Here is a 14658-nt window from a genome sequence, read left to right on the forward strand (position 1 = left end):
AGGAAACGGGGCATGCAAAGCAAAATGAGCAGAAAAGAATGGAATGGAGTGGAGTGGAATGGAGTGGAGTGGAGTGGAGTGGAGTGGAATGGAATGGAATGGAATGGAATGGAATGGAATGGAATGGAATGGAATGGAATGGAATGGAATGGAATGGGGGCAATGCCTCTCCTTCTGAGCCAAGCTGGGGAGGGAGCTGACCCCAGCCCACACATCTGTGTCCTAGCACAGGTGTTGTCCAAAGTCAAGGTGAGGGCATCCCTCAAAGCACATCCTGCTTCCAGCTGTTCCCCAGCTGGTCCCCAAAACATAAGCCTCCAAAAATGAGTGCTACAGCATAAGAATGGGGCTACCTTTACATTTGGGAGGCTCTGTCCTGTCCTGAGAAAAGCCAGATTCATCTCAGTCCATTGGTGCCCTGGAAGATCTGTATGTGGGGTAGGTTCTGGAGAAGAGCTGTGCTGTAGGCTGTCTGATACTCAGGGTCCTACCTTGGCCTCTGACTCCCTGTTCTTGAACTGTGGCAGAACAAGACAGCTCCTTCAGAACCTCTCTTGCTTTGTCCAGTTTTATGACTTGGTGATGACATGGTGCCAAAAAGCCCCAAGAGCTGTGGAAAAAAACAAGCTGTACTTCCACAACTTGGCTAAGACACACTGCCCTGTCTGCAGCCCCTGAAATCATCTGTGGGACCCCTCCAGAGCTCTGCCAGCTACTGTCCTCGTCCTGTCCTGCTCCTGATGATGTGACGTTGTTCCCAAAGGGAGCCTTTCCCCAGCTCCATGTTTACACCTTGGTTGTGGATGATGGATAAAATGACAACAAAAGGTGTCTAGAAGACATCTGGAAGACACTCAACCCAGATGTCTGCGGACAGCTGAGGCTGTTCGCATAGTTAAAGCCCACTCTTAATAAATGCCCTCCAGCTGGCTCAACTGAACCCCCCTGTGGTTGCCTTTCTTTTCTCCATAGATGACTGTGGGCACTGAAGATCTTTGGTTGAGAGGAGGCACTGTACCAGTTTCCTGACTCATCTTGATACCATCCCTACAGAGCAAACTGGGTACACCTTCAAGAATCTGGTTACAACACAAGCCCTGGGTGCAAACAGCTCTGGGGATGGCCAATATGAGGGTGACGAGTCATAAGAGAGAGATGAATATTCAATAGCATACTTGCCTATACATATACATTATATATATATACACAGATAGCAGTTTGAAACCTCTCACTAGCAGGGCCAGAGCCACCATGCCTTCCTATTCAAAATGTTCTGCTTTTTCTGGCACCATCCTTCCTCTTTCCTTTGCCCACTGAGCAAATGAGTTCAGTTTAATGAGATCTGGCTTCCTGCTCCCCGGGACAGCTGCAGATGGGAGCTGCCCGTGCACTAAGCACTTTCTGGTCCAGGACAGGGAAACTAGTGAGAGGGATGAGGATAGAAAACCACCTTCACTCTGCTTCATCTCCAACCAGTGTAAATATTATGCTTTTAGGTAAACTGAGGTAAGCTCTCGTCCTTGCAGCACGCAGGAGAACGATCCCGAAAGCACACGGGTGGGATGAGATCGGGGAGAGGTGTGTGTGTGTGTGTGTGGGGGGGGGGGGTCGATGTGGACTCTCCCTTCGCTGGGCCCCCCCGGGGAACGCAGTGACCCCACAGCAGCAGAAACGAACCCCGGCAGCGGGCCCTGCGGCAGAGCAGAGCGAGCCAGGTGCTGCTCTGCAGCCTGCCCGGAGAGGAGCCGGCTCGGGAGCGCCAGGATCGTGCCGTGAGCCCCGTGCCGCGCCGTGCCGAGAGCTGCGGGCTGCGGGCGGCTCCCGGAGCCGCTGCCGGTTGGAGGCGGGGGAGCGGCCGGCCCGAAGCCCGCAGCCGCCCGACCGGCCCTATCCGCGGCATCCTTTAGGTGGCACCTCTCCTCCAGGAATGAGCCTCCCGGCCCCACGCCGCCCTGCTCGGGCACGGCGGGGACCCGCCGCCATCGGAACGGCTCCGGCTGCCCCCGGAGCGGCCCCTCCCTCCCTTCCTTCCATCCCGTGCCCGTCTCCCCCGTCCTCCCTCTCACTCCTCCAGCCAGTAAATCCGAGCTAGGCTGATTCCTCTCACGTCAAACCACATGATCCCATAAAACATTCATCGCCTCTCCAAGCCCCGCGCCCCGCTCGCTCGCTCGCTCGCTCCCGGGATCCGCTGCTGCAGGCTCCGCGCTCCCCTCCGCCGCCTCCGGCTCTGCCTCCGCGGGATCCGCCGCAGCCCCGGCCCCGGCCCCGTGCGTGCGGCGGGCGGGAGGGAGGACGGAGGGAGGAGGCAGGCGGGCGGGCAGGGAGGGAGGGGGAGCCTCGCCTGGATGCTGACTCCAGCTCGGGGGCTGCTCATTCCCCCGATGAGCGAGGGCACCGGCACAGGGAGAGCCCCCTCCCCGCGTTCCGCTCCGCGCTCGGGCTGAAGTTTTTGCACGAGGACCTGCTCCGCTTTCTCAAGGATTGTACCGCTGCCGCTCGACTTTGCGCCTCCAGACGTGCCTTCCCCGACCCCTAAGATGAAGAGGGCGATAGCTGAAGGTAGGTGCGTCCCCCCACCTCCCAACCCCCCCCCCCCCCCGCCGAGGCTCCCCAGGGCAGGGCAGGGCAGAGCGAGGTGGCCACATCCCCCGGTGCGGTGCGAACTTGGAACTTCCCTGCCTGCAACTTTCTTCGGCGGAGCGGCCGGGTCCCACCGTTGGGAGAGCGCGGCTGAAGCCCGTGGGTTGGGGGCCCGCATCTCTCTGGGCCCGGGAAAGGCGGAAGGGGGAGAGGAGGCTAAGGCCGGGCTGGATGGGGGTAGCACGGCTGCGAGCTGCGGGCTGAGGCCCCTCCTGCCCCCCCCTGCCCCCGCCTCGGTGCGGCCGGGCTCCCCCCGAAGTTGGGGCAGGCAAAGTGTTAAGGAGGTTGGGCCGGGGGAAAAAGCGGCATCCTCCGCTCTCAAGGCTGCCTCCCACCGGGGCACAGCCCGTGCTGCTGGGGGAGGTGGCCGGAACGGCGGAGCCTGAGAGGAGGGCGGAGGCAGCCAGCCCGGCTTTCCTCCGTTCCCCTCCCGGCTGCCGAGGAGCGATGCTCCGCTCCCGATGAGGCTGGGAAGGAGCCGCGGGCTGCGGGTGCCTCCGGCCGGTGAAGTTTGCGGAGGTTGCGGGATCCCCGAGGCCGAAGCTCTGCGGGGATGTGCGCGGGGCCGACCCCTCCCTAAGGGACCCCCACCCGCTTCGGCTTCGCTCGGTGCCCACCAGCGAGAGGAGCTCGTGGAGAAACCCGGCAGAGCAGCCTCCTCCCGCTGCAGATCGCCCTTATCCATCTGCTCGGGCAGCCCTTTTGCTTTCCAGCTCCCGGTGTGGACGGATGGGGCTGCGGCCGCTGTTAGGGGGTGCCCCGCTGTAAGCTCGTGGCTTTGCCCATCCCATTTGCAGTCCCTCCGAGTGAAACCCGACATGAAGACCCGCGTTCCGAGGAACACATGCTCTCAGGTTCGGGCCGCTTGGAGAAGCGTGCCCAGGTGTGCTGCTGGAAAGCCAGCCCGAGGGCTGCAAGCTTGAACTCGAGCCATCTGCCCCTCGTAGCAGCTCCACCGCTGCCCAGGCTGCTGGATGAGGGAGCGTTTGGCACGCAGAGCTGCACGGACTCCCTTCCCATGTGTGCCATCTCCTGCCCGCTTCCTTTCTCCATCAAAGATAGATACAATTTTATTTTTTTTTCCATTTCCTTTTTATTTTATTTTTGCCTTTTTCTTTTTTGGAAAACGCTCCAGCTCATTCGTTTATGCCGGTCAAAGGGATGAGCCCCGGCTCTGCTCCAAACACACCGCCGCTTTTGGAGGGCCCGAATCCTTTTCAGTTCCGAAATAGCCAATGGCTTGCTGTTCAGCAAACACCTTGGGGGAGCAGGGGGGGGAGCAGGTTGTGGTGCTAGCCTGCAGGGCCCTTGGGTGATGCTGAGATGTCAGCATCCCTTTTGCTGTGTGCCGTGGCATAGGTGTTTGGATGACCCATTGGTCTGGACCCCACGGCTGCCCGCCGTGCTGCTGGCAGTGGTACCCAGGTGATGGGTGATGGGTGTGGTGCAGCACCCGGGCGCTCAGCGATGCTGCAGCGCAGCGCTATCTCCGCACCGCGACTTTCCCGCGTTTCCAGCTGCTACCGAAGATAATGAAATACAAAACCCGTGTTACAACAGCTTTATTTATAGAACAAAGCTTTGAGGGGGCTGACTTTTTTTTTTTTTTTTTTTGATTTATTATTATTTTTTCTCCCCGCCGCTTATGAGAGGCTGCTGCTTGCTGGTAGGTGTGACTGTGAAGTCCTTATGAACCTTGGGAGACGATGTTTAGATGAGTGACCATCCTCCTGCCTCTGGACTACGTTTCCCACTGTGGGCTGCCAGGATGCTCCGAGCGCTTTGTAAGCCAGGAATAGCCACCAGGGGCAGTTAGAGGCAGAGCTTTCACGTGGTGTTCTCAGCACTTACTGCTTTATTAACACAATTTGTTTGTACAGAAAGAGGTTTTTCTGAGCTTTTTTTTTTTTTTTTAAATAGAATTTCTTACGAAAAATAAAATCCTGTAGTATAAGAACCCACACCAAACTTGGAGAATATTTATTTGGTGATGTAGCAGCAGCTCTTTCTTTTCCTTGAGAGAGGACACCATTCATCAGTGCATTATTTTATATTTCCTTTCTGTACTTTGTTCATTCATTTCGAGGAGCCTCCGTGTTTCCCAAGCTTTGTTCCCCGTTCCTCTCCAGGCAGCACAGTGCTTTGGTCCGATGTTCTGTGGGTCCATCCACGGATGTGTTTGGAGAGGCTTTTTAAAGTGGAATATCAGAGCAAAAATGCCGAGGTGCCGTTGTGCTGCTCCATGCTGTGAGGTTGTGTCAGTGCAGATGTGGCTGTGCCTCTGCTTGTTTTGTGATATTTTCCCCTCTAAGAGAAAGCTGGCCCAGAAAATAAGTGAATTAGAAGCAGTGAGCCACTGCCCTCTGCACTGCTGTGGTTTGTGGGTAGCAGGTGTTTGTGCTGCTGACCAGAACGTGGGGAATGTGGCAGCCCTGTCTTTGCAAGCCCTGCTCTTTGTTAATTACCTGCATCCCATGTTTGGGTGCTCTGGGCTTTGCATAGTGACAACTATGCTGGCAGGTCATAAAGTGTGGGAGTGGTGGTCGTGGGGAGGAAGGGGGCAAAATCGGCAAATCCAGCAGCACCTCTATGAATTTTGGCTCAGAAGCAGTGTGAGAGACTGAAACGGGGGCAGAGAAGGGAAGGACGCTCCGGATTCCAACTCCTGGGCACGCTGCCATGGGCCCTGCATGCCCAGTGATGCTGCTGCAAGGAACTGCTGCCTGCCCCGAAAGGAAAGCACAGCATCCTCCTTCCCTCTCCATTCCGAGCCCCGAAGGAGAGGAGGAGGAGGAGGGAGAGGGGAAATGGGTTGAGCCAGAGCCTCGGCACAAAGCAGGGCAAGGAAGATTGCGAGGAGCTGAGCTCTAATCCCCGTGCTGAGCCTGCCCGTGGCTGCTGTGCCCCAGCGTGTGGCTCAGCCGTGCTGCAGGATGTGCCCCAGTGGAGAGGCTGAGGCCACGGTCCGGGTGTAGGATTTGCCCTGCGCGACCCACAGGAGGCAGAAGAGAAGGGAGAAGAAAGGAGCCAGTCTAATTAGGTGTGCGCTCTCTTCCCTTGGATTTGCAGTGCTCCGCTCTGCCGTCACCTTCATTAAGACATTTCTCGGAGTGCCAAGTGCCTCTTTTGATGTTCCTAAAGGGGTTTGTTTATCCAGGAGACATGCACGCAAGGCAGCGGGAGCATCCTGTACTATTGCAAGGAGCAAGGCAGCACCGCATTGTGGTGCCTGCAAGGGCTGGGAATTGCACCAGGGTTCCTTCCTCCCATCCTTCTGTGTCCTGGAGCCAATTGGGTCTATCTGCCGTGTGTGTGGGAGGGAGGTGGGAGCTTGTGATCCACGCAGCCCAACCTCTCCTTCCCTTTTTGCTATGGTTGCAACTCCTGGAGGTTTCCAGAGGCTGAAGGAAAAGGGAGAAAATGGCACTGAAAAGTCAATCAGCAAAAAGAAGCAAAGGGTGGATCCTCCCATGTTTGCATAGGAACGCCAAAGTAATTGCTACAGAGGTTGCTAAAATGTGCAAACTCACCTCTTCTTAGAGCTACAGCAGCACGCAGCAGTGCAAGGTTTGGGTGACTGCCACTATGGAGGTGTTCAGTGATGACTCAGAGCAGGGTGGCTTCAAAGTAGTTATTTCCTATGGTGTGTGTGCAGCACACATAGAGATCCTACCTGGATTTGAGGCAGAAAGCATCTGCACGTGGCATGCATGGGCTTTGTCCCTATTTCCTTTGCCTCACAGAGGTCTGGGCTTCTGCACCCTGCTCTTGGCTCTGCTTTTGACTTCTCTATACCCTTGAGCAGATTGCTCAGCTTTTCCAGCTCTAACGATGGGAGAGTGATGCTGAGCTATCTCCCAGGGGGCCCAGAATGCGCACGGAGGTCGGCCCTGAGCTGAAGCTTGCAGGTCCAGGCAGCAGTGACACGGCATCAGGCGGCAAGACGGATGGTGTTCTCCTTAGGGCTGGTGCTGCAGGTTTGTCTCTCCGCTCCGGCCTGCCTCCCTCGCTGCCTTAGCATTGCAGCGTGGAGCTGAACATCAGCACCGGTGCATTTTGCAGTATTTACTGTCTCTCTCAGGTCTCTCTGCTCCTGGAATCAGGGGATTAGAAAAGTGCTTTGTTTTATTTTATAGCCTTCGTTCCTGGAGCTGCCAATGGAAGTCAAAGCATTGTACAAGCGTGTAGAATGGAAGCAAGAAAGTTCTTGCATACCGTGACTTTTAGTGCCGTTTCTTGAAGGCTCGACAGGGTGAGGCTGACATCAGCCTTTCCTCCGGGATGCACCCGCCTTGTTCACAATATGAGCCACCATTTGCTCATATGCAGCTTGGGTCTGTAGGTGCCTACCTGCGTATCGTTCATTTCCATGCTGTGCTCAAGTCTTCTTTAGCTGTGGGTTGCAAGCCCTTGAGGAAGTCCAGGATTAACCTCCAAACCCCTTGCTCCTCTCTGCTGTTGAGTTCCCCTTCTGCCCAAATTCCAGCTAAGGAGAAACCAGCCTTTGACATGGGATACCTCTGTCTGTTTCACCGCCAACATCCTCAGGTGATCAAAGTGCTTTCAGTAAATGATGCTCGTTTTGCTGTTTGCGTCCTGGAATTTAGACTCAGAAAAACTTGCTTGCACTGCATGTTTCTGTACTTCATCCGTGGAGGTCTCCTCAAAGGTCTGGAGAGCCTTTGCTGCCAGCTATGCTTTGATCCCCATCCACAGCTGCAATTCCATGTGGAGGTGAGAAAAAGCACATAGAAAACAAGGGTGTCCCATGGGCAGAGTGAGGTTCACCGCCCGGATGGGAGTTTCCAGGCAGTCACAGCTTTGCTCCATCTCAAGGGAACTGGGTGCATCCCTCAGACGACTCTTAGTGTTTGCTGCCTTTCTAAGGACGGTGGTTTCCTTCATCTCTTTGCATTGCACCGTCCATTGGAACCAAAGGAATGTTCGCGCTCAAATGTGGTGCTTTCTTTTCTGCCCTGAAAAAAATGGGATCATTATAGTGCCATGCATGGATGTGCACGAACTGATCCGTTATTAGCGATAATTATAATTTACATGACGGTCTAGGAAGAGGGGTCATTAATACAACAGAAGCAGCAACAACTGTGATAGCAGTTTAGCATTGCTTACTGATGTGTCAGATCCTCTCCTGTGTGCTGCTCACGGGGGAAACTGGTTAAATTTTATTTTTTTTCCCTGAGAATGAATCTTTTGCTAGAACCATCTGGCCACTAAATTCTTCTCCCAAAGCTGTGCAGTTTGCTGGGAGTTCATTTGCGTCTTTAGCTACTAAGGAGGAAGTAAAAGTGACTGATTAGGCTGAGGCTGGGACCATTCCCATCAAAGTGACAGGTTTTGCGAGCTGGATTTGGGAAAGTGCTTAAAATTGGTGTGTTTTCATTAAATTTTGAAGACTGTGGGCAGAACTGTGCTCTCGGCGCTCCGGCGCAGCTCTCGACTCTGCGCCCTGCGTCGTTATGTCAGAGTGAATTGTGTGGCTGTTAAAATTTGTGCGTGCTTGTTTGATGACTTTAAATATTGATTTTAATTGGGCGCCTTTCTTAAGGCCGTGAGTGATGATTGGGGCCGCGCGCGATGCACCACGCGTAGCACGGTGACGTGTGCAGGAAGGGGATGCCAACCCAGCTTGACTCTTAAATACACGGGAGGAGGAGGGGGACAGGGAAAACCTTTGGAGGACCAGGATTTGGCTTTCCTTGCTTCCAGCCAAGCCTGGCCAAGGGCCCTTCCAAGTGCATATGGCCAGCACAGGGCTGGCGTGATTGATGCTTCCCGTGGCCGTGCCGACGTGGTTAGCGTTGGCTTTACACTAGAGGGCTGTCTGTCCCTTTCCCTTCAGAGGAAAGGCATTAGTGTGCGCACTGGGAACGCTCTTGTCGTTCACAGCCTCCAAGCAATTTGACAGCGGCCCGTTTCGTTGGCTGGGTAACGCGATGTGGGTTTTATTTACTGCTCCCCGCCTCCCTTCATGCTGCGTAAGAGCATCCACCTCCCGGTCTGGAGGGTGCTTGGGAGCAATTTGTCCGGAGTGACGAGGAAGCTCTCTGGTTTCACTGCACGGCACTCTGTCCTCTTTCAGCAAGTGAGGGCAGCCACAGGTCAGCAGCCTTTTTGCAGACCCAGCGGCCTTCAAACCAGTGGGACTTATCCCCTCTTGTTCATCCAGGCATCCTTTGTGCCTGTGGGGAGCTGCAGCCCTGGGTGTCAGCAGCGCAGCTCTGTGAGCTGTAGGGTGCACCGGGCTTGAGATGCTGTGGAAATGGACGTCCTGGGGCTGGGGAGGGTCTTCTGTGCCCCAGTCTCAAGGATTTGGTGGTTTCCTTTCCATAAACTTGGGTGGGACAGCTTCCTCTGCGCCACAGAATCGTGGAATCATTAAGGTTGGAAAAGACCTCTCAGATCCCCAAGTCCAACCCCACCCCACCCCCATCATGCCCAATGGCCGCATCCCTCAGTGCCACATCCCTATGGTTCTGGAACAGCTCCAGTGATGGTGACCCTACCACTTCCTGGGCAGCCTGTGCCAGTGCAGCACTGCTTCTGAGAAGAAATGTTTCCTAACATCCAACCTGAACCTCTCCTGATGCAACTTAAGACCATCTCCTCTTGTCCTTTTGGTGCTACCTGAGAGAAGACTGACTGCTGACAGCGGGGCTGGGCCTCTGTGGGACTGCTAGCCCTTGGCCACCATGATGGGTGACTGCTTTGGCTCCACGTGGGCACTCATATCTCTGCTTTGTTTCATTCTGTTCCTGGTCACTTGGGGCTGTGCCCAGTGTGCACTGAGCTGCAGGCATCGCTCCTGTGCCAGCAGCTGATTTATCAACTTAAGGGACTTCTCTCCCTCCCTCCCTCCCTCTTTTCTCAATTTGCAGCTAATATGTCGTGAAGGGAGGAGGGGGGGGGGAATTAATAACAGTAATTACAGCAGCTCACGGTCCTGAGTGCTGACACTAACCACGTGCACGGTGATGGATGATGGGAGGGCGCGGAGCCACAGGGATGCCATGCATGGTGGTAGCTGCATGGAGCTGAACCCATCAGCGCTAGCGGGGCAGGAGGGAGGTGGGCAGCAGGCTGTTTAAATGGCATCCCCAGCTCAGCAATCACTATTTCAGTTTTCCCGAGGCTGGAGCTGCCTGGGCTCTGCTCTGTTGCTCAGAGATTGGCGTAGAGCGAGAAAAAGGGGCCCTTGTTCTCCCAGGTTGGAAGGCAGCACCGAGGGAGCTGCACAGCCAAAGAGAGACATTTATATGAGTGGCAGAATAAATGAATCTGAGCTGCCTCCTGGGAACCAGCCCAGAAGAGACTGACTTTACTTGGCCATGGCTTTCCAGTGGGAAATATTTTTCTTTCGCTGTGTTTATTTTTGGCTTTCCTAGTGTTTTGCTCGGCTTACAATTAATCCTACGCTTCTGGGTGGCCAGCTGGGCTGCAGGGACAAAGTCTTCTTGAAAGCAGTTTTTTTTTGGTCATTTCCTGAAGACCCTGGATTTGCAGGAAGCCCAAGTGCTTGACCTGATGCACTGATGGAGAGGTGCTTGCATGCTGGGGCTGGGCTCACCTCTCCCCCAGGTGCACCTCTCCTGGTTTGGTAGCACTGAGCATCTCCCATAGCGGTTATGGTGAGGGCTCCCTGTGCTGATCTCCTCCTTCATTGCTGGAGGGGGATCCCATCTCCCTGACGTGTTCATTGCCCTCTGCACATGTTTATGGCCAACACCCCAGGGTGCCAGCCAAGGCAGCTCTCCATGTGCCATAGACCCATTCCCCCACCTGCAGCCTCCTCCCTCCTCTTGCTGCAGCTGAGATGGATGTGTTGGGCTATGCCACTGCAGTTTCTGAACATTTCTATTTTGATTCTGTATTCCTAAAGTGAAGGCTTTGTTGCTTGTCTGAACGTGACCCCCTTGCCCAAATTCCTAAAAAAGCACAGGTGTGAGAGTGGGGCACCCACTGCCATCTGCTGCAATGCAGGCAGAGCACGAGCCCGGGGCACGAGGTGCAGCTCTGCTGTCAGATGGATCGCTGAGCACCTGACATGCTGCCCCGGTGTGTGACTGTGGGACACAGCCCCTGGGGAGAAGACAGGACAAGCTGTGGTCCTGTTGCTCTGAGCCTGAGAAGCACAGTGCTGGGCTGCTAAATATATGAGCTCTCCCTGCATGCAGGACTGGAGCAGCACAGGCATTTGCTGCTCTCTGCAATGCTGAGAGATGCTGTGAGTGAAAGGGACGAGCCTGCCACTTGGCACGAGGAGAGGTGGGAAGTGATAACTGGAGACAATGATGGCACGGGAATCTCTCAATGTGATAGGAGCTAAATGACACGGTGAGGGATATTACACCTTGTTGCAAGTGCCAAAATCGGCACAGAGGGAAGGGAGAGGAGCAGGGCTTAGTGCACTCCAGCAGCTCCTGCAGAAGGGCCTTGGCCAAGCTTTGGCTCCAGCTGCAGCCCGCCTACCCCAGCAGCTCCCTCTACCCAATTTCCCAAAGCTCTTGTGCTTGGGGATGAAGATGATGAGTAGGATTGGTTGTTTATGCCAAATACCCTCTCATGCTGGGTACCCTCTGGGCCTTTCTGGATCGTGACACAGGGTGCGTGGTGGTAAGATCAAAATGCCCATTGCAGAGTGCACACGTGCCTGAGTGCATGATGCGTTGGGGCAGCTGCCTGTTGCATGGGCAGCAGGGTGGGCTGAGCCGGGCTGTGTGGCCCAATGGTTTGGAGCTGGTGGGGAAAGAGGCTCCAGCATCCAGGAGAAAGCACGGTGACAAATGGCACGGGGACGATAGCTTGGCTGTTCCTTCTGGTACGACAGCCAGATGGCAACATGCAGAGTAGCGTAGGAGGAGAGCGTTTTGCTAGCGGGAGAGGGCTCTGGAGCTGCCTCCCACAAGGCCCTGCTGAAAGTCCGCTGAAGGTCCAGCAAAGGCCACGTATTTATATTTTCAGGAAAGCATCCAGCGATGCCAGCCTGCAGGCTCTCTCTCCTAGTTAGTACACAAGCATCCCCATTGCTTCTTCCCAGAACACATCCAGCCCTGATTGTTCCTGGCAGGTAATGCTGCCTTCCTCCTCAACGGCCTTCTGCAGATTCATGGCCACTGAATCTTCATCCACTGCTGTGGTCCTTCACTTTTGTCCCTCTCAGAACCAGGGTCTGCTGTCCCGCAGCCCCACTGGGTGCAGGGTGGGTGCTCCCTGCAGGGCAGGCTGGCAGCAGCCCATCTCGGAACTAGTGGCTGGCTCTTCCCAGCAGCCCTGGGAAATATGCAAATTTAACCTTTGAATTTACTGCGCTGTTCTTTTCCTGGGAAATGTCATTCAGGGCATCAAGCTGGGACTGCTGGGAGGGGAGTGGGCATCGGTGGCATATGCTCTGTCTGGGGGGGTGAAGCTGAGGTCCCCCAGGGAGCCTTCAGGTGCTCCCCAAAAGCAGGAGCTTGCCATGCTCTCTGCCTTCACTGCCAGCAGAAGCTGCCCCGATGGGTGGAACAAGAGTGAGGGTCTTGAGCTGTCTCCTGGGTGATGTAAGGAGGGTTCTGTCCCGGTTGTGGGTGCTGGGGGGAGCTGGCAGCAGTGGCACAGCAGTGCTGGGATGCTCTTCTGCCTCAAGGGATGGAGCTTATGGAGCTCTTATGGGATCTGACCCAACCAGTGCTGCAGGAGGGAGCTCCCAGCCCGGCTGGATGTGCAGAGCTGAAGGGAATCCTGGGTGTCGTGGCTGGCAGTGACTGATGGGACCGTCCTAGCTCAGGCCGACACTAAGCTGAAGGGCCGAGTTTCCAGGCTGCCCCTGGGAGGTGTCTATGGAGCAAAACAAAGATGTGATTACAGCGCGGGCAGGAGTGACAGTGCAAAGAAGATGGATTTCAGCATGGCTGAATAACCAAAGACCATCTCCGTGTCCCAGGAGGGCTCTGCTCTGCTTGCTGGGCCAGCCGTGCTGAAGCCGTCCCTGTCACATCAGCTCTGTTACTGCTCCCGGCTCCTGTCAGCACGGATGTGCCTCTCTGCAGCGTTCCCATTGCACCTACGTGGGCTGAGCCAGCTGAAGAGCTCAGCTGTGGTTTGGGGCAGCAGAACGAACCTGAAGAGCGCTGTGCACGGCTCTGGTTTTGTGGCCGTGGTGCAGGTGTCCCCTACAGCTTTTTGCAGAGTTATTACACTTCCCAGTGCTGTCTCTGTGGAGGAGAAGTGCTGTGGGCTCAGCAGTGCAGGAGATCCCAAAGAACAAGGCGTGCAGCTGGGCTCTCCTGCAGCACCCTCCAGAACAGTCAGTGTGGGCAGCTCCGGGCCAGCAGCACCCTGAGCTAACAGAGCAGAGTGCCTTCACAGGCATCCCTAAAAATAGCCAAGCAGAATGTCCATGTGATGGGTTTCAGTAGGAAAATAGATTCATTTCCCAGCTCCCCAGAGGGGTTTTTGGAAACAGCGGAGAGTGAATAAGGGTTTGGAAAGCGATGACAAATACCTTGGAGGTGCCCTTCCAAGCAGCCTTAGCTGTTTGAAATTACATTCTCATACCCAGTGGCTCTGAGACAGGGAGCGTGAGGCCCCGAAGATCTCCAGATCTAGCGCGCTCTTATTTGCTTGGGTACTAATTAAGAGAACGTCAAAGCTCTGATATGTATTCTGTAACTCCCTGTAAATTCAGATAAGAGACATTACAAATCCATCACAGGTGTATTAAAATCTCCTTAATTAATAAAATATAAACACAGCACTCCCCTGGAGAACGACTGTGAGCAATGGATGGAGGCAGACACCAGAGCCATGAGGCGAGGTGGGGAGGATGCTGCCCATGCAGTCCTCGTTCCCCAGCACAGAGATGGTAAAGCAAAGATTCCCTGTACAGGAAAGCTGCTGGTGGTTAAGCACTCAAGCTATTGCCAGAGCCCTTGGTTTGTCCAGCTGTGCTGCATGGGGACCAAAAAGGCATCACGTTTGTCTAGCCAAAGTGGTTGGAAAGATGAGAGCAGCGTAGGGATGGGTTTCTCTGCCCTGTGCAACTTGAGAGCGTGGAGCCAATGGTTGTGTCACCCAAGGGACATTGGTTGAAGCCCCTTTGCCAGACATATCTACAAGAGCCAGCCTGCCCTGAGGCTGTGCAAGAATTCTGCACTGAAAAATGCTAAATGAAGTACACAAAGAGGAATAGATCCAAATGGAGACAAGATTTAGAGTGTCATCCCCACACAGCAGTGGTTTGCTTGGAGCATGCTTTGAAGCCAGTGGAAAACTGAGATCTTTTGCTCCAAAGCCTATGGGGGCTGCTGTGACCATTAGGGAATCTCTGGCCTTTGCATGCTTTTTGACCACAAATACCTTCCTGGCTCAGAGTGGACTCCTTCCTGACCAAGCTTTCTTAAAACAAATGCTTTTATATGGAGCTTCCACTGTATTCATGTTTTCTGGTTAAAAAGGGTCATGGAATCATTCAGATTGGAAAAGACCACTAAGATCATCAAGTCCAACCATCAAATGATGAGGTTTGAGCAGCTGGTGTTGTTAATACGCAGATGAAAGGAGGAGGTGGATTCCTGGATAGAGAACTCAAGTCCAGAGTTGTAATGAGCTTATGTCCCTGGAAAGCTGTGGAGAGAATCGCCCTACTTCCAAATGGAACAGTGCAGGGCAACCCCATGAGTTGTCCTTCAAAGGGCAGGAGCTACTTGTCTTCTGGGAGATGGCAGGGAGGCCAGCAGGCTTTCTGAGTGACGTGGGTGTGAGTGAAGACAGTGAGAGGAGGCAGCTTTCTTTACTAAAGCTATCTGGCTACGTGTTTTGGCACTGATGGTGCAGTTTCTTCAGCAGCAAGAAAGCAGTTGTGTCCCATGCCTGGTGGGTTCAGGGGTTGGAACGTCCTCGACAGGGCTTGTTGCTCAGCCCTCTCTGACAACACAATGTTTGAGCCCACTGAGAAGTGTGCCTTGATCAAACTGCCTTGCACTCCCCGTGGCACCCCCAGGTTGTGTCAGCTGGGGC

General features: G+C 54.7%; 1 protein-coding gene across 1 annotated transcript in view; it reads left to right on the plus strand.

Moving 5' to 3' along the window:
* Positions 2041–14658, plus strand: part of RTN4R (reticulon 4 receptor) — a 68234-nt gene continuing 55616 nt past the window's right edge. Inside the window, exon 1 of the mRNA XM_021413126.1 lies at positions 2041–2562. Coding sequence (XP_021268801.1) covers positions 2541–2562 — 22 coding nt within the window. The 5' untranslated portion in view covers positions 2041–2540. The remainder of the gene's footprint in view (positions 2563–14658) is intronic.

Source organism: Numida meleagris, chromosome 14 (assembly GCF_002078875.1).
Source record: "Numida meleagris isolate 19003 breed g44 Domestic line chromosome 14, NumMel1.0, whole genome shotgun sequence".
Taxonomy (NCBI): Eukaryota; Metazoa; Chordata; class Aves; order Galliformes; family Numididae; genus Numida; species Numida meleagris.